This window comes from Nannospalax galili, unplaced genomic scaffold (assembly GCF_000622305.1).
Source record: "Nannospalax galili isolate Female #2095 unplaced genomic scaffold, S.galili_v1.0 scaffold169, whole genome shotgun sequence".
Lineage (NCBI taxonomy): Eukaryota > Metazoa > Chordata > Mammalia > Rodentia > Spalacidae > Nannospalax > Nannospalax galili.
The window spans coordinates 6134531-6159752 of record NW_008360327.1 but is presented as its reverse complement, the minus strand read 5'-3'; the positions used below and the strand labels follow the sequence as shown (position 1 = coordinate 6159752).

The 25222-nt window shown below is 41.0% G+C and overlaps 2 protein-coding genes across 14 annotated transcripts in view; one reads left to right on the top strand and one right to left on the bottom strand.

Annotated features, from left to right (window-relative positions):
- The window catches only part of Ldlrad4 (low density lipoprotein receptor class A domain containing 4), a 474517-nt gene extending 472188 nt beyond the window's left edge, over positions 1-2329 (top strand). For 7 of the 11 annotated variants that reach the window (XM_029560086.1, XM_017796315.2, XM_029560087.1 and 4 more), the window contains one exon: positions 817-2329. In XM_029560086.1, coding sequence (XP_029415946.1) covers positions 817-1347 — 531 coding nt within the window. In that variant the 3' untranslated portion in view covers positions 1348-2329. The remainder of the gene's footprint in view (positions 1-816) is intronic. The other 4 variants (XM_029560090.1, XM_008825927.3, XM_008825929.3 and 1 more) reach the window with 1 other exon arrangement.
- Positions 2330-15096: 12767 nt separating this feature from the next.
- The window catches only part of Fam210a (family with sequence similarity 210 member A), a 44583-nt gene continuing 34457 nt past the window's right edge, over positions 15097-25222 (bottom strand). For all 3 annotated transcript variants that reach the window (XM_008825924.3, XM_017796326.2, XM_029560093.1), the window contains exons 2-5: positions 24370-24419; positions 23342-23839; positions 18265-18376; positions 15097-16894 (exon numbers count right to left, since the gene is read on the bottom strand). In XM_008825924.3, the coding sequence (XP_008824146.1) occupies positions 16661-16894; positions 18265-18376; positions 23342-23811 (816 nt within the window). In that variant the 5' untranslated portion in view covers positions 23812-23839; positions 24370-24419 and the 3' untranslated portion in view covers positions 15097-16660. The remainder of the gene's footprint in view (positions 16895-18264; positions 18377-23341; positions 23840-24369; positions 24420-25222) is intronic.

The window sequence follows — 25222 nt, the reverse complement described above, 5'->3', positions numbered from 1 at the left end:
CCCCCTTTTCTCCTCTTTTCCTTTCCCTTGTGGATTTCGGGCACTTTCTCTCTTTGGAATAGTGTTTGTCTTCCTCTTATTCTCCTCTCTCCTTTACCAGCTCACTGAGAGCTAACCTGTGGTTCACCTGTAGTTCACCATTTTACACATGAGTCCCCAAGAGAAGATTTTTAAAGAAATATATTATCTGAATTCACTTTGGGGAAAACTAAAATATTTACTTTGAAATACAAAAAATTTATTTTAATGACTAGAAAGATCAGTAAGAAACTGTTAATGGCGTAACTGTAAAAAGCCTGGAAACTAAAAAGAAAAGTAGCTTGTCTGATTTTTCACCTTGTTCAATCATAGGCTCCGGAGCTGTCAGGGCCTCAGAAAGCAGGTGTTCTGTTGTCCTCCCCTTCTATGGATAAAGCCACTGAGGCTGGGATGAGGTCCCCTGTAGCCTGGCTCACATGGGGCCTGTGCTGTGCTCCTTGTGCTGGCCTGTTTGCCACATTCTCCACTCCCTTAGGTCCCATCTGAATCCTTAGAAAATGTGAACATAAACTTCTGATAATGCCATTAGATCCAAGCCTCCAGCTAGCCATCCCAGATGCACAGTAGAAGTTTTACATAGTTAAATGGTCTAAGTCATTAGGTATAACAAAACCATTTTTTAATTCTAGACAAGTTGTTTTCTATTTTGCATAGGATACGGTGTGAAATGGTATCAAAACTGACAATACAGAATAAGCTTGAGTTCCCTGGATCCTGCCCCTTGTTGGTCTTCTTTGTTCTGAGAATGTCCTGAGGCCTCTTCTCTTTTCCTTCCAGATCATGTATGCCCCTCGGGGCAGGGATAGGTTTACCACCCCATCCTTTATCCAGCGGGATCGGTTCAGTCGTTTCCAGCCCACCTACCCGTACGTGCAGCATGAGATTGACCTGCCTCCCACCATCTCCCTGTCCGACGGGGAGGAGCCGCCTCCTTACCAGGGGCCTTGCAGCCTGCAGCTCCGGGACCCAGAGCAGCAGATGGAACTCAACCGCGAGTCTGTGAGGGCCCCGCCCAACCGAACTGTCTTTGACAGTGACTTGATAGACATTTCTATGTACAACGGGGGACCATGCCCACCGAGCAGCCACTCGGGCATCAGTGCAGCTACCTGTAGCAGTAACGGGAGGATGGAGGGGCCACCCCCCACCTACAGCGAGGTGATGGGCCACTATCCAGGCACCTCGTTCTTCCACCACCAGCACAGCAATGCACACAGGGGCAGCAGACCACAGTTTCAGCAGAACAACTCAGAGAGCACAATAGTACCCATCAAGGGCAAAGATAGGAAGCCTGGGAACCTGGTCTGATCCCTCCAGAGTGCACTATTCAAGGAGAGAGAAACCTCAGCAGAGAGACAGGCCTGCAGGCCCCTGCTACAGTGTTGTCCAGCTTTACATGGTACAACTGAGTAAAACCAAATGTGCAAACATGGTCTTCGTTTCTGATTCCTTTCAGGGGAATTGCATGCAAACAAGACTGAAACAATACAGACTTCCATCCCATCTGACCATAAACAGTGTTCATCTGGGGGCAGGGGGCGGGAACAGGGGGAGAGATGATATGGGCTTGGCAAAGGGTGGGTGGGGGAAACAGTATGGATGCTTTGAAGACATCATGAAGTAAGACCACAGAGGTATTTGATTTATTTAATTCCAAAAAGAAACTGCAGATAAGTGAGGTCAGAATGGCCTGTTTTATCAATAACCGAATAAAGAAGGAAGAATTATTATATATTATCTTGGGGAAGAATCAGCAAGTTTGCTTTTTCTCCAAAGGTGTGAAACTTTTATTTTGTTTTAAAAATATGAATTAAAACTCCTGTTTGTGTGCCAAGGTAGGAAGTGAAGAAGTTAGATGAATGCAAGGAGAAGCAAATTTGTGTTGTGATGGTATGTTTTAAAAGTTGCACTATCTTAATGTTTAAAACATGTACGAGGGAACTGCTTTGCGTGAAGTTCTGTCTGTTGTCTTGTCACCTGTGGATGATTATGAAGCCCAAGGAATATTCTCGAGTCATACAAGGAAAGGTACTTGGGGATGTGGCCTAATGTTTACCAAGTTACATATATATTAAAAAGTGGTTATTGTTGTAAGAATTAGCAGCAAGTACCTATGTACCCAAGGCAGTGGGGGAGGCAGGTAGAAAGCAGCACATCCATTATGTATCCAGTATCATGTAGAGCGCCCCTGTCTCTAGCAGTGGAGTTCTCCAGTAATTTAGACTTTTTCCACTGTAGCATGGAATATATTCAGACACATATTTTACGCAATAAATCGCTTAAGATGCAAGGTGGTTACTTTGTGTACTGCTGAACTATGGCAGTGAATGTGAATGGCTCAGTGAATCTCATGGTCTCTTGCCTTCCCTAGGCAGCTCTGTTCAGTTATGTAAGTGTAGTCAGTTCAGCATTTGACACCAGCGGTTGTCCCCAGGCCCAGCTCGCTCTCTTAAGTGAGCCATGTTGGTGAGGGTTCCTTATGCTTAGGAAGACCATGGACCTGATGGAAGGACACATTTGTCATAATAAGCCATTACATTTCACAAGAGTTGCATGTTGTAGTGTTGTTAGAGGACTGTAGCTCAGACCTACCCAGACTCACATACAGATTCACTTTTCTCCTGCTGGTCTTTGTTCTGCCGTCAGTTAGAGAGCAGAGGTCAATGAGTGAGAGTGTGACTGTAACAGCACAGGACCAAGCACAACATGTACAGTTGCACCTGCAAAAGTGCTTCTAATTATCTGGTCTTAGTTTACTATTTCTAATGTTTCTAAACATTCTTATGTACAGTTAAAAAAAAGAACTTTCTTCTGCAGATATAAGCACTGGCTGTGCAGTGGCAGCAGTCCATGGTTTTAACAAACCATGCACCAAGGAGGGTCTATCTGTAGTGGTGGGGATGCTTTCTAGAGGTTGGTCCCCTCTGGCCTCTGCACCTAACAAAATGAACTGAAATGGCAATTCAGTGGCAGCTTTAACTCCAAATCAGTGTGTGTGTGTGTGTGTGTGTGTGTGTGTGTGTGTGTGTGTTACTGCATTCTTAGTGGTTATTATGTGAGATGACTTTGTTCCCTTACCTGAGAACTAGAGAGACTGTGTGAAGTCCCAAGTCCTATCTGACCCCAGGCTGCTCATATCTGATTATCCTGATAGGTCAGTCCTGGGTTGGTTTGAGGATTGAAATCACCATTGGAGCTATTCGTTTCACAGGTAGCATTCACAGTACTCACACTGTCAGAGGGAGAAAAGTGAGCCAGTGGTCAGCTCATGCTTAAACGCTGCTTGGAAGGATGTGTACCTGAGGGTCACAGTTGGGAACTCTAGAGCTGGCTTTCTGTCTTGTCTGGTGGCATTCAGTGGCCTTTCAGGGTGAAGCCAGCTCTCAGGCCAGAGGTTAATTGGGTCAAAAGTGACTTTTCCCATTTCCCCGAGGCCTCCTGAAAGGTTGCTGGCCCCTAGGTGACCTATGCTTTCAGCCTGTGCTTGAGAGGCCTTGTGAGTATAGTGAGAGAGGAGAGATGGTATTTATCCTGACTGGTGGGGAACTCATTGTGGATGACTGTCAGAGGATGGTCAGGTTAGGGTTTTATCATTCCAAATCTCAACTGTAGTTTTGGCAAAGCAGGTGACCCCACTCTTTAGTTTCAGCTCAAAATGGCTTCTCAACCCTTATTTTTCTACCTGCTCTGATAATGAGCTAAGGCCAGAGGCTTGTAAATTCCTTAGTAGTTTTGCAAGAACCTGGAACACTCTGTGGTGACAACAGTATTGGCAAAACAATTATTTAATTGAAGTAACCTTAATTACTTAAAAAGTTTCCCCTTCAACTACCCGAGAGATTGCTTTTTGTTAGTGATTTAAAGACGCACACACGTATGTATATATGTATATATACATACATACGAGTGTGTGTGTGTGTGTGTGTGTGTGTGTGTGTGTAGCAAACTGTGACTTTGAAGTCTTTGAGGCTGGGCCTTTTAAAGGAATTAGTTCAAAAGCCAAGGTCATAAAATGCATTAGTCCATTTCTCCTACAGGGAGATTGAGATTAATAGCTCCTCCTTGCTTCTAGCTGACAGTTTCTGCTGGCCTGTCTCCTGACTCTAAGGTGTTATCATCTGTGAAGACAATGGTGCATGTTGTCTTTCAAGCAGCCTGGTGTTTAGAACTCATGAGGGTTCAGTTAAGCGAGCAGTTATTTAGGCACCTGAGGATGGTTTATAATGGCAGATTATTCCCACAGGGCAATGAAGCAAAGGCTTGCATTGTTGGAAGTAGCAGTCCTGGGAATCCACTCTGACTTTTGTCATTTGTCCTGGAGATTTCTAGGACTATGAAACCTAAGACATGCAACTCCATCTACAGGGACTTGGCCTTCTGGCTTGCATTTCCTTTTTTTCAGAAACTAGCCTTCTCTAAACACTGAAGCAATATCTAAATCAAGAGATCCTGAAGCCAACTGTTTATTAAATGTTTACTGGTAAAGCATCCCTGTGCCTTCTCCAGCAGATGCATACCCAACCCACAAGAGCTCACAAGGTAGTGCAGAATGAGTAAAGCTGAGAATCACACTTTTACTTAGTAATTTTAACTCAACCTTACGAGGTAAGGATGAGGAGCCAAACTGGGAAGCCTCTTGACACAAACATGGGAATTGGATACAAACAAGTATTTGTTTTTTGAACTTCTAGGTAACTCCATTTCATTTTATCTTCCTAAGAGTAAGGGACCAAAAGGAGGCACTTTCAGAAAGTTGCTCTGATCTGGAAGAATCAATTCATATCTGCCTTCCTCTCAGAACTTAGATTCTCCTTCTGAATGTGTTTAATTAGCTTCCTTTTGGTTTTTTTTTTTTTTTTTTTTTTTTTCAGAAAGACCCCTGGGCTGAAGTCCTCCCAAGATTCCCAGGTTATACAGTTGAGGAAGCCCATGTGGCCAACCTCAGCCTTTGCCATGTCCAGCTCATGTACTTGCTGTAGAGCCTGGCCACTTCTGGACTCACCACCTGGCCACTGGCACACGGTGCGCATGCTGTGGTAGGGCTTCCCGAGTTGCTACTTAGAATGGCAACACCAACTCTGTTTGTAGATCATTTTTCTTAAAAATCCCAGCAGTTAGGGGAGAACAAAAACTGCCGTACTTGCTGTTACCTTCTTGCTTTTCTCTCACACCAGTCACCCATTAGGAGACTTGCTTGCACCCTAAATCACAAATGAATTCTCAGCAGCCTCCCGGCTTACCTAGATCATACTGAACTCCCTGCGTGACTGTCAGAGCTGTTCATAGCCCTCAGAAATGTGGATAAACCATGACAGTGCTCTCAGACTTTCATAGTCCACAGGTTTTAGGAATAAAGATGCCATTTAATAGTTGGCTTTGCAGCCAGGTGCCACATGGGGCTCTGTCAGAGCAGTGCTCTTGCTGAGAAGGTGGCATATTCTTAACCCCTTTGCCTCTAGGTATGCTTAGAGATCGTGTAAAACAAGGAGGTTAGAACTAGACAGAGGATGAGTGTTGCAGGTGCAGACACCCTCTCGACCCCTAGCTCTGCAAGTCCATCTCTAAGCATCTGAGGTGCCCCGAATTCAGATTTCAGATGTAGAAACCCAGCCCCTGCGTGCAATGCTCACCTTTGTTGTGCCTCACTTAAAATGGTGCTTCTTCAATTGTTTATGTTGTTTTTATTTGTAAGGTGATGTATATAAGTTGAACATATTATGCACATACTCTACCCAATGGGTAGAACAAGAAATGAATACTGTAATATAATGTATAGATAACCAGTTTTAACAGAAATGGCATAGAACTTGTGAATGCCTATGTGCTTCATCTTTTGTAAGGAAATTTGAAATGGATACATACAGATAAAGTCTATGTAGTTTATTTTCCTATTAAATATCAATATTATAACACAATGAAATCTGAATAAACAAGCAGCAGTTTATGACCAGCGTATTCATAGGAACTGAGTCGCACCTTTAAAAACACAAATTCCACAGCTTTTTGGCTGCCACTAGATGCATATTTTAATCCCTTTAGAAATAGACTAGTACTGGTTATATTTTAGTCAGAAAAAAATGTTGAGTTTTCAACTTGCTCTATGAGCAGACCTTATATTGTAGTATAATGGTGTCAGGCCTCGACTAGAAGTGCGAACCCTGAAGACAGCAAATATGGTGTTAGAAGAGTAAGTAACTGCAGCAGATGGCTGTCCAGCCTTGGGGCACTTGTGACTATATGTGTCCATGTCTCTGTGCCTTGTCCTATAAATAAATGGAAGCTCTGGAGCCAGTGAACTGATTGGAATTTGTAGGGATTGAGTGCCTCAGAAAACAGATCAATGGGGGATGTTGGTTAGGGTAGAAAATGTTTTGCTAAGAGTTGTCATTAGAGAACAGTCCATCAGCCAGGTGCAAAATCTTAAATCTATCTGACTGTGTCCTGTAGTAGTCCTCACTCCCCAGGCCAATTAGGTTTTACCACCAGTTAGATTACACGTTAAGCTTCATGTCAAGTCACACCTTTCTTCCAGTTTGGTCTTGAGTATCCAGTTGTGACTTCCAGTTTTCTTCAAGTTTTGTAATTTTTTTATAAGAAAGCCTTTAACATGGTATCATTAAAATCACTGTGAATACCGAGTGCTAGTCACAAAGGCAATTCATGGAATGCTGTCCATCTGATCTAGTCCAGTTTATATCACCAGATGCTCTTCTAATGAATTAGAGTCCTGTTCTTTATTCTGTGGCATGTTTTATGATTTTGAAAAGTCAGAATAGAATTATTCTCAATCTTGCATAAAACCAAACCCAAGAGAAACAACCCAGGCTACTACTAATTATCCTTAACCCAAAAATGCCTCTAAAATGCAACTCTCAATGCTGATTCAAGCCCTTCCTTCAGCACCCCTGAAAGAGCTGTGCAAAGGTGACAATGAGAACCTTAGTTCCAGTCAATGTCACCGTCTACTGCAGGGCACACCCTCAGGAAGCCCCATCAAGACCTGAGGCTGAAAATGGGAGATCTAGTGAGCATTAGAATGTTCTATGACCAACCACTGACTCCTTTCTGCAGACCCAGCTCCAGCTGATCTTCCTCTCAATGATTCTGGTTCTGTTTAATGTGCTTGTTGGCATATTGCAGTTTTTATTTCTTGCCTTTCAAAAACCACATTTTAAATTTATATCCTTGTCTAGTTTAAAGTTGTTTGAAAATATATACAACACTATCCACAGTATTCAGTTCATTTAACTTTTATTATAAAGCGATCTAAAAAATACAACTGTATTTGAATTTCCAATCTTTGTGAGCTATGATAATCAGAAGTCATTAAAGTCCTTTTCTGTTTTTAAACAACCATTTGTGCTTACTGTTCAACATGATTCCTGGTTACATACAGAGAAAGATTCAGTTGTCATAACCTACATCCTTTGCCCAGGCAGTGATGTAGTTTAGACCTCAGGTCTGTAATCGCAATACTTTTGATGAAAGATGTTGCACAAGTGCTGTTAGCTATGAAATCAGGTCTTCTGCTTGTTCTTAATGTCATGGTCAAATCATAGCACAAAATCATTAAAAACAATCAGTGAAAAACATTTGTTCCCTGGGTTTTGTTTGCTTGCTTGTTCATATTTCAGATACAACACACACAAAAGAAAAACTGATGTGCTTTTGACTTGTCCCCAAAACACTATTTTTTGTGGTGTGGGGGTTGGAACCCAGGGCCTTATAGTAGTTTAAGTAAGAGCTCTCCTACGAGGCACAGAAGATACTGCTCAACATTCCCTAGTCACTGATGTAAAGAAAATTATCTGAGTGTGCATGAACATGTCACTGCTGGCTGTGGTCAGCAGAAAATCTGTGAGAGTTGGTTCTCCCCTTCCACCACGTTGGCCCCAGGAATTGAACTCAGGTTGTCAGGCTTGGCAGTGAACACCTCTGTCCACCCCCACCCCACCCCCACTAGCCTGTGTCTTTTCAAAAGAATTTTCTAGTGTGTTATAAACAACTTAGATCACAATAGGACTCTCTTCTCAATTCTGAGTTCTCTATAGGACATTCAGAAATGGTTCCTGAGAAAAGCTGACTCCATGGGGACTTGGATGTGATCATATAGCACGTTAAGCAGATCTGGGACAATGTGTTTTAAATTCCTTGATGTGGAAGCCTTCAGATTCTGTATGTCCTAAACTGAGAGATGAGAATACTATGTGTTCTAAGTACATGGATTCCAGATGACATGTGTACACAAACCCCATAACAACCTACCAAACAATAAGAAGTGAATTCAGCATGTTAGAAGAATAATTCTTCCATTCTGTAAGTTTGTAATAAACAAATGGAAATAAGATTTCAAGGTTATTACTAGAATAATTGTGTGGGCCCCAACATTCTAGTCACAATACCCCTTTTAGATTCAGAGCTGATTCTTTTGGTAAGGGAAATTAGAAAACGGTGACAAGGACCAAAGCAGTGAAAGGATTTCTTCTACTTAGTTCTTCCAGCTCATTAGAAGCAGAGCCTTTCCTGACCTCCCCAGCCCTAGCAGTAGTGTGAACAGACAAGGTCGCCATGTCAGGCAAACCCTCCCCTCTGCCACCAGTCTGTAGCTTTTCACCTGGGTACTGGCTGAGTTTGAGTTGCCCTCAAAGAAAAAGTTCAATCTAGGTTCTCAGTCATTTCAGGGGAAACAGGGACAATACAGAGAGGCACTGCTAAGCAGGTTGTGAGAGACCAGGAAGGCCAAGCCCTTGAAGGGCAGGAGGCTGTGGCTCCAGTGGCACAGTGGAGACTGTCTTGTGGGTTTATCTTTTGCTGAGGACTGAGAAAGTTTTGAAGATTTCTTGAAAGGCCTGAAGCAGAAAAACAAAGACCTCTGAGACAGACACTCACACTAGGCCTTCAGTAAAATACCCTTTCTGCCCTGTGTGTTAACACTTGCACTAACAGCTTGTAAGGAACCTGTTACTTAGGACATCACAATTGTTATTTCCCACATTATACTGTTTCATCTTTTTGGCTTATGTGGATTCTAATTAAAACACTTATTTTGAAACAGCAGCCCTAAAGTAAAGCCATTGCATTTGTAAATTCAGTTCTAAATATGTATTTCTGTCAAGATTTCAACTTCTGCCCCACTTGCTTTGCTCTTACCTCCAAAAAATTTGAAGTGTAAAAGCTAGTTTCATAATGTGAATATGACAGTAATGGCTAAAGCTATACACTTCCAAAGGCTTTAAAAACCTCCACTTATCTACAGTGGCTCATATTATTTAACCTGTCAACAAGTTTTTTAAAATAACTTATTGAGAATTTCATACATGTATATAAGGTGTTTTGATCAAATCCATGCCCACTCCCTCCCCTCCAACTCCTCCCATATCTCCCCATTACTTTTTTCTGATAACTTCATATACTTTTTTTTTTTAAATGGGGCTTTTTGCTACTCTAACATTCCCCCCTCTGAAGAGGTAACCCTAAAATCTTTTAAGGATTAGATAAAACTTCCCAAATACTTTAGACATTTTTGGTCTTTGGAACAGAGAGGCCCAAGGACATTGTGACTTTTAGCCAAGAAACTGGCTACTTTTCTTTAGGGTCTTTTTACCCTAACTGCTGAGCCAATTCCTACCTCCTATTCTTGTCACACCATCCACTGAAGAGGTTACTAAGTTGTGGATAGGAATCGGGACACAGACCGCTCTGGCTTCTTCCATGCTGAACAGGGACGCAGGGTGAGACTTTTATTATTTGTGTGTGTGTGTGTGTGTGTGTGTGTGTGTGTGTGTGTGTGTGTGTGTGTGTGAAGAAGTAAAGACAAGAGTAATTAGCATTACAAGTTCTAGACAGGGAACCAGATCAAAGTCAGAACAGGGCAATTTTCAAATATTCATGAGAGTCCATTGGAATTTCTTGACAAGAGCTTCCAAAAGCATCCCTCTATAGGGTTCTTCATTTTTCTTTTGTCTGCAAGGCTGGACTCGAGAGTGATGGATTCAGGATTTGCTTTCAGGTATTTTGATAGCTCAACAAGTGTTTCATTAAGCATTATCTCTATTGTTACCAGCCATTTGTAAGCACAAAAACTACAATCACATGAGCAAACATCAAGCATGCTCTGAAGTCCAAGCACAACTGCACCCTGACTCCTCCAGGGGCCACTAGCCCAACTTGGCCCCCATGTGCCGAGAATTTCAGGTGACCTTGATCTCAAGGATAAGCTGGGACATCATTTGCCATACCGTGTCTTTGGCCTGGGATTCCAAGATAACTTAGTTTCCTGAACATTTCCTCCAGGAAAGCCCAGACCATGGGTCCAGCAGACTGATGGTGGTTCAGGAGTTTCAGCTCAGATAACGGCCCAAGCTGCTGGTGGTTACAAACTCCATCTATAAAGCAGGGCCAGATAAGCACACTTGAAGTTTCAGCCAAGCACAGCTAAAGGCAAGGAACTACATAGGGCAAAGATCAAAACCTACCACATGCTCAGTATCAACATGAGGTGGCAGCCACTAGCTCAGTGAGGTGCCGTCACTCTTGCTGTCCAACCTGAAGGTGTGGGCACATAAGCCACACATTAAAGACAGAAGCAGAGAAAACACGCCGTGTCCTCAGTTTGCATGCCCGTGGATGCTGTTCCTTGCATTCAGGGAACCTGATTCTCAGGGATAATCTGAATTTCAATGTGTCAAATTTTCCATAAATACCAGCTTCTGATGGCTAGTTTTTCTATCAAGTAGCAGCAATGGAAAATGACAGTCTGAGCTAGCTTTAGGTATGGCACCCACAAAGGTTCAGACAGCGTTGTCTGGCACTAGACATGGGCAAGAGGGAAGAGGTGAACTCATTTTGAACTGAGGGGACAATGGGAGAATTTCCTGAAGCCAAGTGTTCCCTGATACGTGAAATAAAACTAGGTTTAATTGACGTTTTCCTTATTTGCTCTCAAGTGTAGATTTAAGAGAAGGCAAAGTGTTACTGACTAGAAGAGAAGCCAGAACATCAGGTATGGATTTGGTTGTGTGAACTACTACCTAACTGCTCTGCTAAAGCCAAGTCATCTAAGAGGTGACAGAGGACAGCACTAGTCTGGCCCTTTCAACTGCCTCTGTCCCATGGGCTAAGGAGAAATGGGCTAAGGAGAAAATGAAAGTAAAATAAGGTTACACAACAGTGACTGTCTCCCTTTTAGATCACTCTAAAGATGAAGAGCGATTCCAGAATCTAAAGGAATTACGTTATAGTTAAAAGCCAGATGATGAAAGGCAGCAGAGGAGGAAGGAGAGCATGGATTATTGATGAATTTAATGAATGGGCTTGAGTTTCTATTTCCCCTTAAGTCCAAGAGCATAGCGTGGCACACCTGAGTACCTCCAGGAGGGGAAGAAGGCCACGTGAGAAATTTAGCTCAACTTCAAACCCAGGTCTCTGTGTTTCTTCAACTAAAATATGGCCTTGATGTCCTAACTTGGCCCACTCAGTATCAAACTACAGTTCTCTAAGCCAGGAATTTGAGTTATGATCAGGGTAAAAACATAAATAAAAACTAACAATCTAAAAGGCTTCAAAAAGCCAATGTTGATAACAAATGGTCTAGCTTGCTCAACAGACCTTGCATTAGGTTTTTTGGACATACTTGTTTGATCATATTTTTCACTTTTGGGGGAATACAGACCTGTTCCTGGCTAAAAGTTCAGGGTACAGGTTATGTGCCCTCCACAACCTGCCTCTGCCTTATCAAGGAGACAGAATGTGCATGTTGACTGAGGTCCAGGGCAACACAGCCCTGTAACTCTATCCTGCTGTGGCTGACTACCAAGCACCCTTTACAGGAAAGAGAACAGCCGCTATTCTTAAGAGAAGCAAAGCAACTATGACAACTTGGTCACCATTTAAGTGTCCTAAGGAACTATGGATTCAAACTAAACACTAATGAGTAAAGACACATTTCTGTCAAAATCTCAAATCCAGTACTCAGAGGTACAAGCAAGGTAACAGCTGAAACATGTGCATAAAGAAATGTGTTGTTCTTTCTCAAGATCTAATACAGGATTTAAAGAGTCCAACATTTAATTGGAAAAGGGTCATACAGAATTGCCATTGTTTCATGCCATATGCTTTGTGGAATTGTCAGAATATGATAAAAGGGGGCTTTTCCACGTTTATGGACTAAAATCAAGGACAAATGTCATCTTATTATTCCAGGCAACTGCAGCTAGACGCCTCTGCCATCCTCTGAGGAAAGGGCTGTTCTCCTGAACACAGACCTGAGTGCGCGTGAATGAAGAAAAAAGAATCAAGGCTGGAGTGTTAGTTCAAGGCTAAGGGCTCTTGTTGCTCTTCTGCAGGACCCTGGGTTCAGATTCCAGTACCCACAATCGTAACTCTGGCTCCAGGGAATCTGATGCCTTCTCTGGCTTCCACACACACACACACACACACACACACACACACACACACAGAGCAGACTTGCATCAGGTATACTCTGCACTTTCCTCACTTCAGTGACAGTTGGTCTTCATACTGGTCGAAATTCAAAACAAAACAAGGCTGATAAAGAGAGATACAGAAAAGGAGAAAGTTCCATCTGACACTTTCAGGAACGGTGAGGAGCTATTTCAGCCGCAAGTGAGATGTTTAACTGTCCCATGGTTATGCTCTTTAGGGACTCCGTTTTTCCCACAGGAAACACAGCCTGGTGGACTTCCCCATAGCAATGCTCTGTAAGGAGAAGCCACATTCTGAGTCTGACACAACTGCCTCTGCAGTTGCCATGGAGACCATTCAAGCAAATTCTCAGAATAAACAACAGTGTTTCATTCTGCCTTGAAGGGTTATAAAATCAGGATGCATTCTCCTAAGAGGATCATTCCTATCAAAATGGCCAAAGAAAACCACAAGGTAATTAGGGTCTGTGGCTACTGTTGGTGACTCTCAGTGCTCTACAGAGATGAGTACAGCTTCGTTTTCAAAACCCAATCCTAGAGACACAAGACAGTCACAAACTTGTTTTGACTAGTTAGAATGAACAAGGGATATAGAAGTCACAAAAGAAAAAAGACCTCATAGTGGGAAAATAAATTCAGTGGATCTAACTCAGAATTTCTCAGCTCCGAGAGAGAAGCTCAGAGTATAGAAAAAGTTCTGTGAAGAAGGTCACGGCCAAAGTTCATGGCTGAAGAATAATTCTGGGAGAGTGGTCATTAGACCATCCTTGTCATCTCTACCTTGCTGTCACTTCAGGTATGACTTTTTTCTTTCTGCAATTCCACTTAATATTAACTTGGAAAATAACATGCACATGGACCAGTGGAGGGCAAGCAGTTACTATTTCAAGAATAAACAAGTAACACCTCCCCACGCGCACTCACTCACTCCTACCTCTGCAAATTTCTAAATCAGAGATCCATGTATCTCTCTATATGCTTATGTACCAAGGAAAAAAAACTAGGCCAAAGACTAGATGATTCTAATACCATGTCTCTGCTAAAGTCAACTAAAAAGTGAGCTCTTAAGGCCAACTATAAATCATATGCAAGAAGGGAACTTGAATGGGTCAGAAAGAACTTTAGAACATATAATTTTACCTTATTTTAGGCCTTATGGAGACTTTTGAAACTCTGAAACATATTTAAGAAAATGAACTGCCACTATCAGAAAAATTATTCCTATAATTCCATGACAATCCCTTTTCATGAGTACTTTAATAGTTTGGAAATATGTTTGTATCACAATAGCCTGAAAATGATCACTATTTCAAAAAAACCTAGAGCGATTTGTTTTTCCTGACTCGTTTGCTCTGCTCACCCCACTGCTACTGTCACCTCCAGTGGCATGGCTTACACCTGCAACAGTTATGAAATCCCTGTGATGCCTTGAATCCAGTTCAAAGAATACTAAAAGTTCAATGTGTCTAATATACAGCATCCTTTTCTTCAAACCCTCTTCCACCCAAACTGTAAAGATGCTTAAATTCCAAGAAATTACTCTTAAGGGCACAGAAACAAAGCCAGTAGCTTCATTTTAAAATGAGCAGAAAGTGCTTGGCTCTTTCATCTATAAATGAGGGATGAGGTAGATTCTGCCACAGTGAGAAACCTCAGGAGGAAAATTTGAAGGCTTAGTTTTATTATTTCTAAAACTGGGAGGAGAGTGATCTCAAAAGTCTTTCCTTTTCTGTTGATGAAATCTAAACAGCAAACAGCAGAAGGCTGTTAGATGAAATGCTCTATAATGATGCTCTATAATGATGTAATACCTGAGGAGGCTGGTTTTGCTCTTATTCTACAATAAACCAAGTATCCTAACTCATGCGTTTTCATTCCAGGTATTAATCTGCGAGGCAAATGCTTTCTGTCCATTGTAACTAGGTTACATTGTAACTAGGCTCCATTCATGACATCAGCACATCTTCTGAAAGTATGGACATGCACTTCAGACAGGGAGCTACTCAGCTTCCCTTGCAAAGCTCAGAGAAAACTAAGATCTTCAGTGAGTAAAATGCGGTTCATCATATACAAAAAATTACACAGTACACATTTTGTTCATTTCTTTAAGCTGATACATTACTGTAGTTGGTTGGTTGCCATGATTAATTCCAAACAACGTATGATACAGTCCCTTCCCTTTAAGCTGTTTGTTGCTTGCCTTAAGGACAATATGCTGGGAATATGCTGACAACAGCATTTTTATGTCATTCTATATACCAAATAACAATATAATGTTTCAAATGTTCAGAGAATTTTCTGCTGGGTTTTAAAGCACATACAAACAGCACCTCATCTGCTATAACTGGATAAATATAACTCAAATATGAAACAAGATGGCGATAATACTCGGACTGAGGAAAAGCTATCTACTCAGGAAAATCACCAACTTCTTAAGAATCCACAAATTACCTCCACTAGACAATATGCCCTATGCAGTGTGAAAGGTACAAGGTTTTAGGAGAAAGAATTCCATAAAATACCACATTTTAACACAGGCAATATTGGTAGTTTAAAAAGGGAAAAAAAAAGTTACTATATGAGCAGTCAGTATCCGAGCATTTAACAAGCATGCTAAAATGTGTGACCCTCTTTATATCTGAAGTGTGCTGTCGATGTGTGGTAGGGTAGTCAGGTGGCATCAGGTTACTCATGCTGCCGGAACAAAGAGCAAGGACACAGGACAAACTCCCCACCAAGAGTCTCCCACCACAGAAAGAAGATTCCAATCACAGCATATTCTCTTCAAACGTGTTTCAATATAATAACAGGGCATCTCAAATGTAAACTTATTCCCACTCTTTATTCTCCGAATTTGGCCAAATTAAGCATTTGACATAATCCTGCCACAAAGCAGGGAATGAGCAGGACAGCTGTGTGATAAGGTCTCTGCCACTCTCCTGATGTATCAGCAAGTCAAAACCAATGACTTCTAAAGAGGCCATTTCTTCTTTCAATGTTAACTCAAGGGTTAAACCTGAAAGAAAAGCTGTTAGTGCAAAAGGAAACACACAGACACACTCCACAATCACAGAAATTTGCCTGACAACTATTGATTCATTCCAGTGACAATTTTGCTGTAAGTCAGGTAGAATATTCAAGCAACAATTTCTCCCTCCAATATGAGAAAACTAGCAGCCCCCACAGTGTTAATGGCACCCATGTCAGACAGGCCTCTTTTGTTTTGACTAGACATGTAAAGGCCAGAACCCCACAGGGGTTGAAGCAGTAGAAGGGATTTGCAAAACCAGTGGACCTCATGGCACCTGGAGCCGGCATGAGTGCACTACCTCTTCTCTGAAAGAACCACCCATGATTCCTCCATTCTCTTACATACTCAGTCGAACAGGCTTTTGCTCCCACCACAATAATCAGCAGTGGTCCTCCAAAGCCTCATCTGCTTGACAACAGTGAGCTTTGAGCTGCTGATATATGTGATTACAGTAACAAATTTTATAAAACTTCCACTTTTTCTCCAAAAGATGAATCACAAGTAAATCTGATAGTCAATGTGACCACCATGCACAGTCTAGTTTGAAAAAGTACTAATGGTCACAGAATTGCTTTAAGAATGTGATTTTTCACAAGCTTTAGGTAAAAATAATTTTAAAGGGTTAATTTTCATTTACATAGCCAATACATCTTATTTACATATATAAGATTGATTTTATATACAACTTTATTGAAATAAGGTCTATATTTTAACTGGCAGGTACCTGTCTAAATAATCTCTTATCCATAGCCAGTTTGGATGGTCCAAGCTCATCCCCACAGAACTGGGTACTCGATGACTTTTACTCTAGGAGTGGACTTGCATGCTACCGGTGGCACAGAAGACAAAGCAAATTTGACTCTGAGGCCCTGGAAAAAGAACTCTGACTTCTAGGACATTTATTACTGCTTATTGCTGCTGCAAACAATATGAAATTCTAATGTGAGTTCATTTCTTCCCTTTAAAAAACACTGATTTTTTTTTCCCTACTGATTTAACTTTAAAAAGGTAATCTTTGTTCTTTAACCCTCAGAGAACTGGTATATTTAGGCAAGTAACCAAAAAGTAATCAAAAACATGTTTTTGCCCAAGGTCTACAGAGGGTTAAAGTGTAGGACTTCCCCGTAACTTGTTATATAAGGCACCCTTATTCCATTTTTTTCTTAAAAGAAACTTTTTCTTTGGTTTCCTGCAGTTTTTCAGTGAGTCTATCCTTTGTCTCTTCCATTTTTTCTGTGATGAGCTCCTTGGTTTCTTCCATTCTGTCCTGCAAATATTCCTTGACAGGTGGTGGGGTTGACATGTAGCCACGACTGCGCAAATACTTCACAGTAAAGGACGTTCCTCCCAAGGTCACAGTGTAGCGGGCAGGTGTTGCTATCTTAAGAGAAAACAGGCAAATCACCAACTGGCTATAAGCAAAATTATGCTGAAATTTAAATTCTTGGTAATAATCAGCATAAGTTATTTTAAAAATTAATTTGAATTGAATTTTTGCAAATTTCATACAATGTATTTTGACCATATTTGGATTCCCTCCCATATCTGCATTCCCCTTACTAAGTCCCCACCAAATTTCTGTACTCTAATTTTTATACACATATACAAAAATTATATATATTTGCCTATAGAGTCAGGTTTGTGTCCCAGATGCCTTTCGGTGTGCGTTCATCTACTGCAGCTTGGTCAACCATTAAGAGTTGCACTCTTAAACAAGACATATGGCTGGCGTAGCTGGCAGGGCTGTTAAAGGCTCAGGCTGACAACCAAAAAGACAAGAGTTCAGTTCCTAGCACAGATTTCTTTATTGTCTAAGAATGAGGTAACATCCTATATGGTTTGCCTTCCTAACAAGGGATACTTTTTCTGCAGTCATTTTAGAATGTATGTCTTTAGACCATATCGCTGAAGATTTCAGAATTATCACAGCCAGAAACACTGATACCCTTAACTGGTGGCAGGTTTGCCCAAATACCAGAAAGAGGGCGTGGTACAACTAACAGTAACAAAGATGCACCTGTTTTTTGTGCCCTAAAATATCTGCTATGTACTGTATTTCTGGAGTCAAGCTGAAGCCAGACTTGAAATACTGGGAGGCTGAGCAAGAGTCAAGTAGTTCTTTGCGGCATTCATTTTTGCTCTACTCCTAGATCATTATCACTGACTTTCTCAATTTTTGTGTTTTGGATAGAGGTATTATAGAACCTCATATTTTCAACTGAAAAATGATATTAATATGGCTAAATTCTACAATTTACAATGAGTCTTCTAACATAAAAACTCACAGGTATAGAAACTTCGCATAAAGGCAATGTTTTCTGTACCTGGAGAACAGTCATGTACCAGTCAAAAATGAGAACATCCAACAACTAAGCCTGAAGTTTTCACACTAAACAACCTGAATTAAGCCTTTGTAATTTCACTTGCTAAGGAAAGATGAGCTATTAAAAGTAGTAAAATAAATGCTAAATTTCATTAACAAGTCAGGGGTGTGAGGGTCTGTCTGATCCTGGCAGATGTTGGTTTACCCGTTTTGAAGGTACTTCTTCCTAAAGTCATCATTTTATTCTTGTACTTTATTCATTAGAAATACAAAAGATGAAAGTGTTTTGTTGTTTTTTTGGTCGATTGTTTTTTGACAGGGTCTCCCTAGTCACAGCCTGTCTGGAAATAGTGTTATTTCAGTTAAAAAAAAAAAAGATTCGGAGCTAACGAAGAATTTACAGGTTGTCAGTTGCATGAGGAACCCACCTTAAACATGGCGTATGCTGTCAGGGCATTTCCACTCTGGGAATTTTTCAGGACATCTACTATACTGTCGGGTAACCCGATGAGCTCTAAGAAAGGGATGACGTTCACACCTCTGTGAAATAAGCATGACATAAGTTATGTATGAACAAGCTTTTAAAAACAGTATTTTCAAGAGATTATCTGAGGACACACAAATCACAAATTTATTATGTGTATTAATTAAATATTGTTTGCACAGGAGGTGAAGGTAGCGGGATCAAGAGTTGAAGGCTAGTCTGGGCTACATCTTAAAAAAAAACACAACTAAACCAAATCAACAAAATATAAAATAAAATTAGTTTAGCAGTTTATTCTATACTATCAATCACTTGATTTCATTGTAACACCTCTTAAAGAGCACTATACATCAAATAGTACCATCACCTTCATCTCACGTCTGCACAAGGACATCATCCTAATTAGCATATTTAAAAAAGTAGAAGCATTTATTAGAGCAAAAGTAATGGCTTTAAGTAAATAAAGCAGGCGAACAGGATCCGAATCCTTTGCCACATCCCCATTTCCTCATCCAAATACCATTTTCCTTAGCATGCTCCAAATCATACTTTAGGCGTGTCAAGTTTAGCAAGGGCTATTTCAACACTGCTTCTGTCGGTTTGACAAAACCAACTATTCTAAAACTATGCCTTTATTTATTAACAGATTAAAAGGCAGGCAAAGAACAATTGCCACAAATTCCAACAGATTCTTGGAGGGCAAAAAGGCAGAGAAAGTCCCCAAGTCTGTAAAAGACCTGACTTCTGAATTTTTAGTTTTCTCATTAAAAACATTTTGTTATACCCCTTTGTTCTGCACTTCCTTGATTGTGACTTTGTATACCTGTATCAGAACAAGGACATTCATCTACACAAACTTACAATTATCAGGGTCAGGAAATTTAATACACACAACAGTATATGGTTAATACAAAAATGTATTAACATAAAATCTGTAATTTCACTATTTATTTATTTGGTTTTTTTGAGACAGGGTCTCCCTGTAGCCCCAGCTGACCTGGAACTTGCTATGTATACCAGGCTGGCCTTGAACTCACAGAGATCTGCCTGCCTCTGCCTCCCAGGTGCTAGGATTAAAGGTGTGAGCTACCACACCTGGCAAAATCTGTAATTTAAAAACTGTCTCAATATACTCCTTTTCAGGGTGTCTTGCTTGACATAGATACTTTTGAGATGTCTGGGACAGCAAGTGCTCGATTTGGGACTGTGTGACTGTTTTCACCTAAGGAGATTCTAAAAGGAAGCTACATAGCACAAGCTGTGTCTGCTTTTGATGCTTTCTCCTGTCCTCTGTCCACCCCTGGCACTCCAAAGTAATTAAGGATGAGGCCTCACACTACTCCAATATGACTGTTTCTCTCCCTTGTCATTAAGAAAGAGAACTGATAATGGGTTCAGCCATTATCAGGATAGTTGTATACTTTTATCTTTAATATTAAAAATAATTGGGTTAACTGTGAAAAAAAGGTGCCCTTCTGATTTCTCTAATACTAAACAACCTGGGAGTACTCTTAATGGATATTGCTAATCATTATCCAAGAAGAACTAATAACATTTTCTAGCATCAAAAATAAACCCAACAGTGTCAAGAATTTTTTTCAAAGGTAAATTTCAGGGCTAGAGAGTTGGCTCAGCAGTTATGAACACTGGCTGCTCTTGCAGAGGACCTTGGTTCAGTTCTCAGCACTCACATGGTGGCTAACAACTGTCCCTAACTCCAGTTCCAGGGGATCTGGCACCCTCTTCTGGCCTCTGCAGGCACTGCATACATATGGTATATATACAAACACACACACAGGCAAAATGCTAATATTTATAAAATAAAAAAATAATTTAAGAAAAAAGGTAAATTTCAAAATCAACCAGGAGTCCAATCTGGCATCATCTACCTAATTATTCAATTTTCTTTTTAGACCACAATAGAATCCTATTAAGGTAAGGCTCAGTATTAGAGACTTGGCCTTTTTAAGGATATTCTTTAAGGTAATTATGTATGGTAACATCCTACCATAACTAGTTAGTTTTATCTTCTAGCACAAGGAGGATTATTAAATCATTTCACTAATTATTTCCTAGTTACAACTACCAGCATATCAAATCTATACATTTAACAACAATAACGAAGATGAAAGCTAGTAATGAATAAAGAAAAACTTTAATAAAACCAGATAGTTACATTTATTTTATTAATGAGGACCTGAGTCAAATAGGAAGATCCATACTTTGCCTCTTTCCAATCTAATGGGAATATGTGTGTCACTGTCAGTTTTATGGATGGTTCTACAGGCCTAAATACAACATCAGAAGCATGTTTACTCTCTGGAGAAAGGATGGTGAACATTGCTAGTGCTCTGGCTGAGAATGGATCTGTACCTTTAGGAACATGAGGCCCTAGACACAAAGCATCTAAAGGTAGGGACAATATGGTTGCTACTGAGCCACATGGAATTGGACAGAGTGAGCCACATAGAATAAGAGCAGTTGTGGTCAGAGAAAAAAGACCTTTACCACCTTCTGCCAGAGAGCAGCAGTTAGCATGTTCAGTGTAAAATAAACCTAGTAGCATAATTTAGCTCTGCCTGAAACAAAACACTGGTCAAGAGCCTGAGAACTTTACCATTTAGTGAGCTAAATACAGAATGGCATTTTGCTCTCCGCAATGCTGGCCATGGGAGTAACTAAGACAAACTGGTCAGAAACAACATGAAGCCAGTGCCTATCCCTCCACAAACAATACTCTCTTTCTTTTAATAATAAGTAGCCAAAAAGAAACAACTTTTTCTAGTTAGAACAAAATGTTAGGTGGATGGAAAACTGGAATTTAACACAGCCAGCTTCAGTTTTACATTCTATTAAAAAAAAGGGCAGTTTTGAAAACTTTTAGAAATATTAAATATAACACACAACATCTCATGTTTCCAAAGAGTAGTACTGCCACACCCCCACCCCCCCAACTTCACACAATCTTGGGAATGATACTGTAACTGTCCTGGCAGGGAAGATTAATTCTAAAGGGAGACATTGTGCCTTTACTTTCAGCTATCAGACTGTCAAGATAGTGGACCCCATAGAACTGGAATTTCCTTAGGATATGCTAAGAAAAGGAAAAGGCGAGGGCCCTGGTGCCAGCCAGAGGACAAGCGTGTTCACCTTACAGGACAGACAGGAGCCAAGACAATGGTGGGTCAATGATGGATGAGACCACAGCACGACCAGGACTGTTTAGCTATGCATACCTCTTGTCATCTATTAAATCTATACCTCACGTAGTACCACAAAGGCAGACTTAGGGGATGGGTTACTGGACTTCTTTATTTGCTTCTCTCCCCAGTGTTGGTCATACTGAATAAATCAGCTTTCTCTGCTTTCTATTACTTGTCTTTTAAACTACAATATTAAGAAAGAGGACCCTGGTTTTGATCCTAAAAGCTCAGGAAATAATATTTTCTGTTCAGTAGGTCATCTGCTTTTCTGCCATGGGGTGAATTCCATGTATACAATCATTACATTTTGCTAATGCCTTAATATCAAGTCATTAGATAGAATCAAACACTAAAAAGAACTCAGTGGACTTTGTTAAGGAGAACCTAATTCTAGGAGAGCTAACAAAATGGTAAGTTGCTGAAGTGGCTTCCCATGCTTAGGCCACTCCTCCGACAGGGCACATGGCCACCAAGGCAGAACTGCTGGCACTCCTCGCTCCACAGGGTGATGAATACAATTACTTTAAAAGGCAGGAACTGGATGTAACAAACAAGATGGATTTAGAAATTTTATATTCAACACAGGGAGGGTAGAACCATCAGATTCATTTCTGCATACAACAAAAAGCCTCACCACATTACCCAGAGCGAGTAAGAACAGCGCCTAGGCCTGTAGTAAGTTTATGTTTGTCAGGCTTTGGCGAAAGATATGCTGTGAATTTTCCACCAACACCATACAATAGCAAAACAAGCATCTTTTTATATCAATAAACACCATAGAAACATGTAAGTACAGAACTCACAGTACTGCTGATTTCTAAAACTTGGGACTTAAGACTGGTGGTGGCTCAGTGGATAAAGGTGCTTACTGCTAAGACTAAGTTCGATCCTCAGGACCTACATGGTGGGAGGAGAAAAGTAACTCCTCCAAGTTGTCGTCTGACCTCCACATGCACACACCTACCCACTCACCCATCCATACACAAATAAAAAAAATGTAATAAAAAACAAGAATTTGGTGAATTCAGGCCACTCTCCTGAACATGTAGATGCTGTCAGCACAGAGACCAGGCAGTGGCTCAAGGACCAGACAAACCTGCTCAGTTCCAGCCTGGGCTCCATTCCTTACCAGCTGAATTTGTTCTATTCTCCCTTGCCTGAGCTGTTTCCACATTCATAGCAGGAAGAACTAACTACTTACTCCATTTGGCTGGAGTAACATGGCACAGCTAAAAAACTGAGCAAAACAACTGTACCCAACAAGCAAATGTTAGATAGGCTCAATAAATATATGAACAGCTACAAAAAGTATTTTCTTCTATCAAAGGCATTAATGCATCAAAACAAACAAAAGCCCTGAAACTAGGGCTGGAGAAATGGCTCAGTGGCTAAGAACACTCTTGCAGAGAACTCAGGTTCAGTTCCCAGCACCCATGTTGAGTATCTCATACTAACTCTAGCTTTAGGAGGATCTGATGCCTCTGGCCTCCACAGGCACCTGCACTCACCTGCACTATCCTCACAAACACACATACACATGATTAAAAAGAAAATAAATCTTAAAAAAAAAATAGGAGCTGGCACAATGGCTCAGCAGGTAAAGGCACTTGCCTACAAACTTGATAATCCTCAGGACCCACATGATAGAGAGAACCAAGTCCTGTAAATTGTCCTCTGACCGCCACATGCAGTCCCACACACATATGCACACAGAATAAAATATTTTTAAAAGAGCTATTTAAGGCTCTCATTAGTATAAGCAAGAGGACTAACACTGCCATAAAACATGGAATGACAGTCAACTAAGCAAAAACTTACTTTATAGATGCGTAGTAAAATGTTCCAAACCAAATACCAGAAGTTATTAGATGCACAGGAATTAAAACTTTTCCATATTGTCTAAATGTTTTCTTAAACCGTTGATAAAGACTAATAGATTTATCTTGTAAAGGATCCGGCTCTTCCTTTTCCGAAGGAGTTTGGGAGGTAGCACTGGATGATAAAACCCTCTTGGATAAAACATCCTGCTCCCACCGTTCCTGTCGAAGTGCCCCCAGTTGCAGTGGCCGACCATCTAATAGATTCTTTTCCTTGGCAAGGCACTGAACAGCAGGTAAGTGTAGCCATTGCCTTTGAGGGTGTGCTGCCCAAACCACTCTATGTTCACCTCTGTGCAAAAGTAATGGTCCTTCTACACTCTGGTGGTGGTCAAAGAGACCAGCTTTCTGTGGTTCCAAGAATGTCCTGAATGCCAGCCGAGACACAGTCCGTGGTGCATTCCATTGCATTTTGAAGGGTGGTGACAGATTTCAGCTTCTACAGAAACCATATTTACGAAAATTATTAGATTATATATAGATTTCTATTTTAAGCTAAACTACATAGAAATTAATCAGCCATCAGGAAGAAAAAGGACTGCTACTCAATCCACAGGAATTACACCAAGGCAGTTTTAAGACACTGTGATTTCAAAATTTTGTAAAATATATTATTTAACTATAAGCAGTCTCCTTAGCAGACACTATGGAGGGTAATACTGGCAGGCTCTCTTACAACTAAAAATGGCATATTTACAGGGACTCTTTTGTTGTATAAATAAACAATAGTGCACAGATGGGTAAAGATGTTTTGGGGACAAAATTCCATGCACTTCCCTTTCAGACTCCAAGCCCAAGTCCCTTAGTAAAACGCTGACTACTTTACAGGGTTCTTACATAATCACAAGACTTCCGATATAAAGGAACTCTTTAAAAAAAAAGTTATTATCAAAAGTGCTAAAGTTTGATGAATAGTTGATACCAGTCTATAATTGCCTTTAGACTAATATATAGTTTTAAATCACATACGTTATTGGTGATGACAAGAAACAGCTTGGTATTTTGTCTTCTTTCTCCACCTATATTAAGAGAGGAGAGAGAGAAAAAAGTTCAGCAATGTTTCATTATGTGACTCAGCATGAGCACTGAATTAAGAATGACAAGATACTTTAGAGATAGGAGGATCACAGGCTGAAGGACAGCCAGGGCTACAAAGGGAGATCCTATCTCAAAAAAAAAAAAAAAAAAAAAAAAAAAAAAATCACAAGGGGCTGGAGAGATGGCCTGGCAGTTAGGAGCCTTGTTGCTCTTCCAGAGGCTCCAAGTTCAATTCCCAGCACTCAAACCAGGTGGCTTGCATCCCCCTGTAACTCCAGCTCTAGGGAATCTCTAACACCCTCTTCAGGCCTCCACGGGCACCCCCCGCAGATGGCATACATACAATGCACATAAATAAAAATAATTCTTCAAGACTACTATCCTCAGGCCTCTTGGGGTAAGTCTACAGCGCAGCTCTCCGCGCCCGGACTCCCTAAGCCACATTCACCCTTCCATCCCTCCCACCGTTCTATAATCCTAGTTCCGGCCCTGCGCCATTCCTAGTCTTGGGGCCCCAGACACCTGGGGAACCAATACTGCTTCCTGATCCTTCTCACCCAGACCAACTCAGTCCCTTTCTTGGGCTCCAGGAGCTCCGCTTCTGGTCCCGGCCCCGCCCTCACCCCTCTCTGCTTCCCTGGGCCTGCACCACCAGCTAACTCTCCTAGCCTGCACTACCATCCTCAGGCCTCTTGGGGTAAGTCTATAGCGCAGCTCTCTGCGCCGGGACTCCCTAAGCCACATTCACCCTTCCATCCCTCCCACCGTTCTATAATCCTAGTTC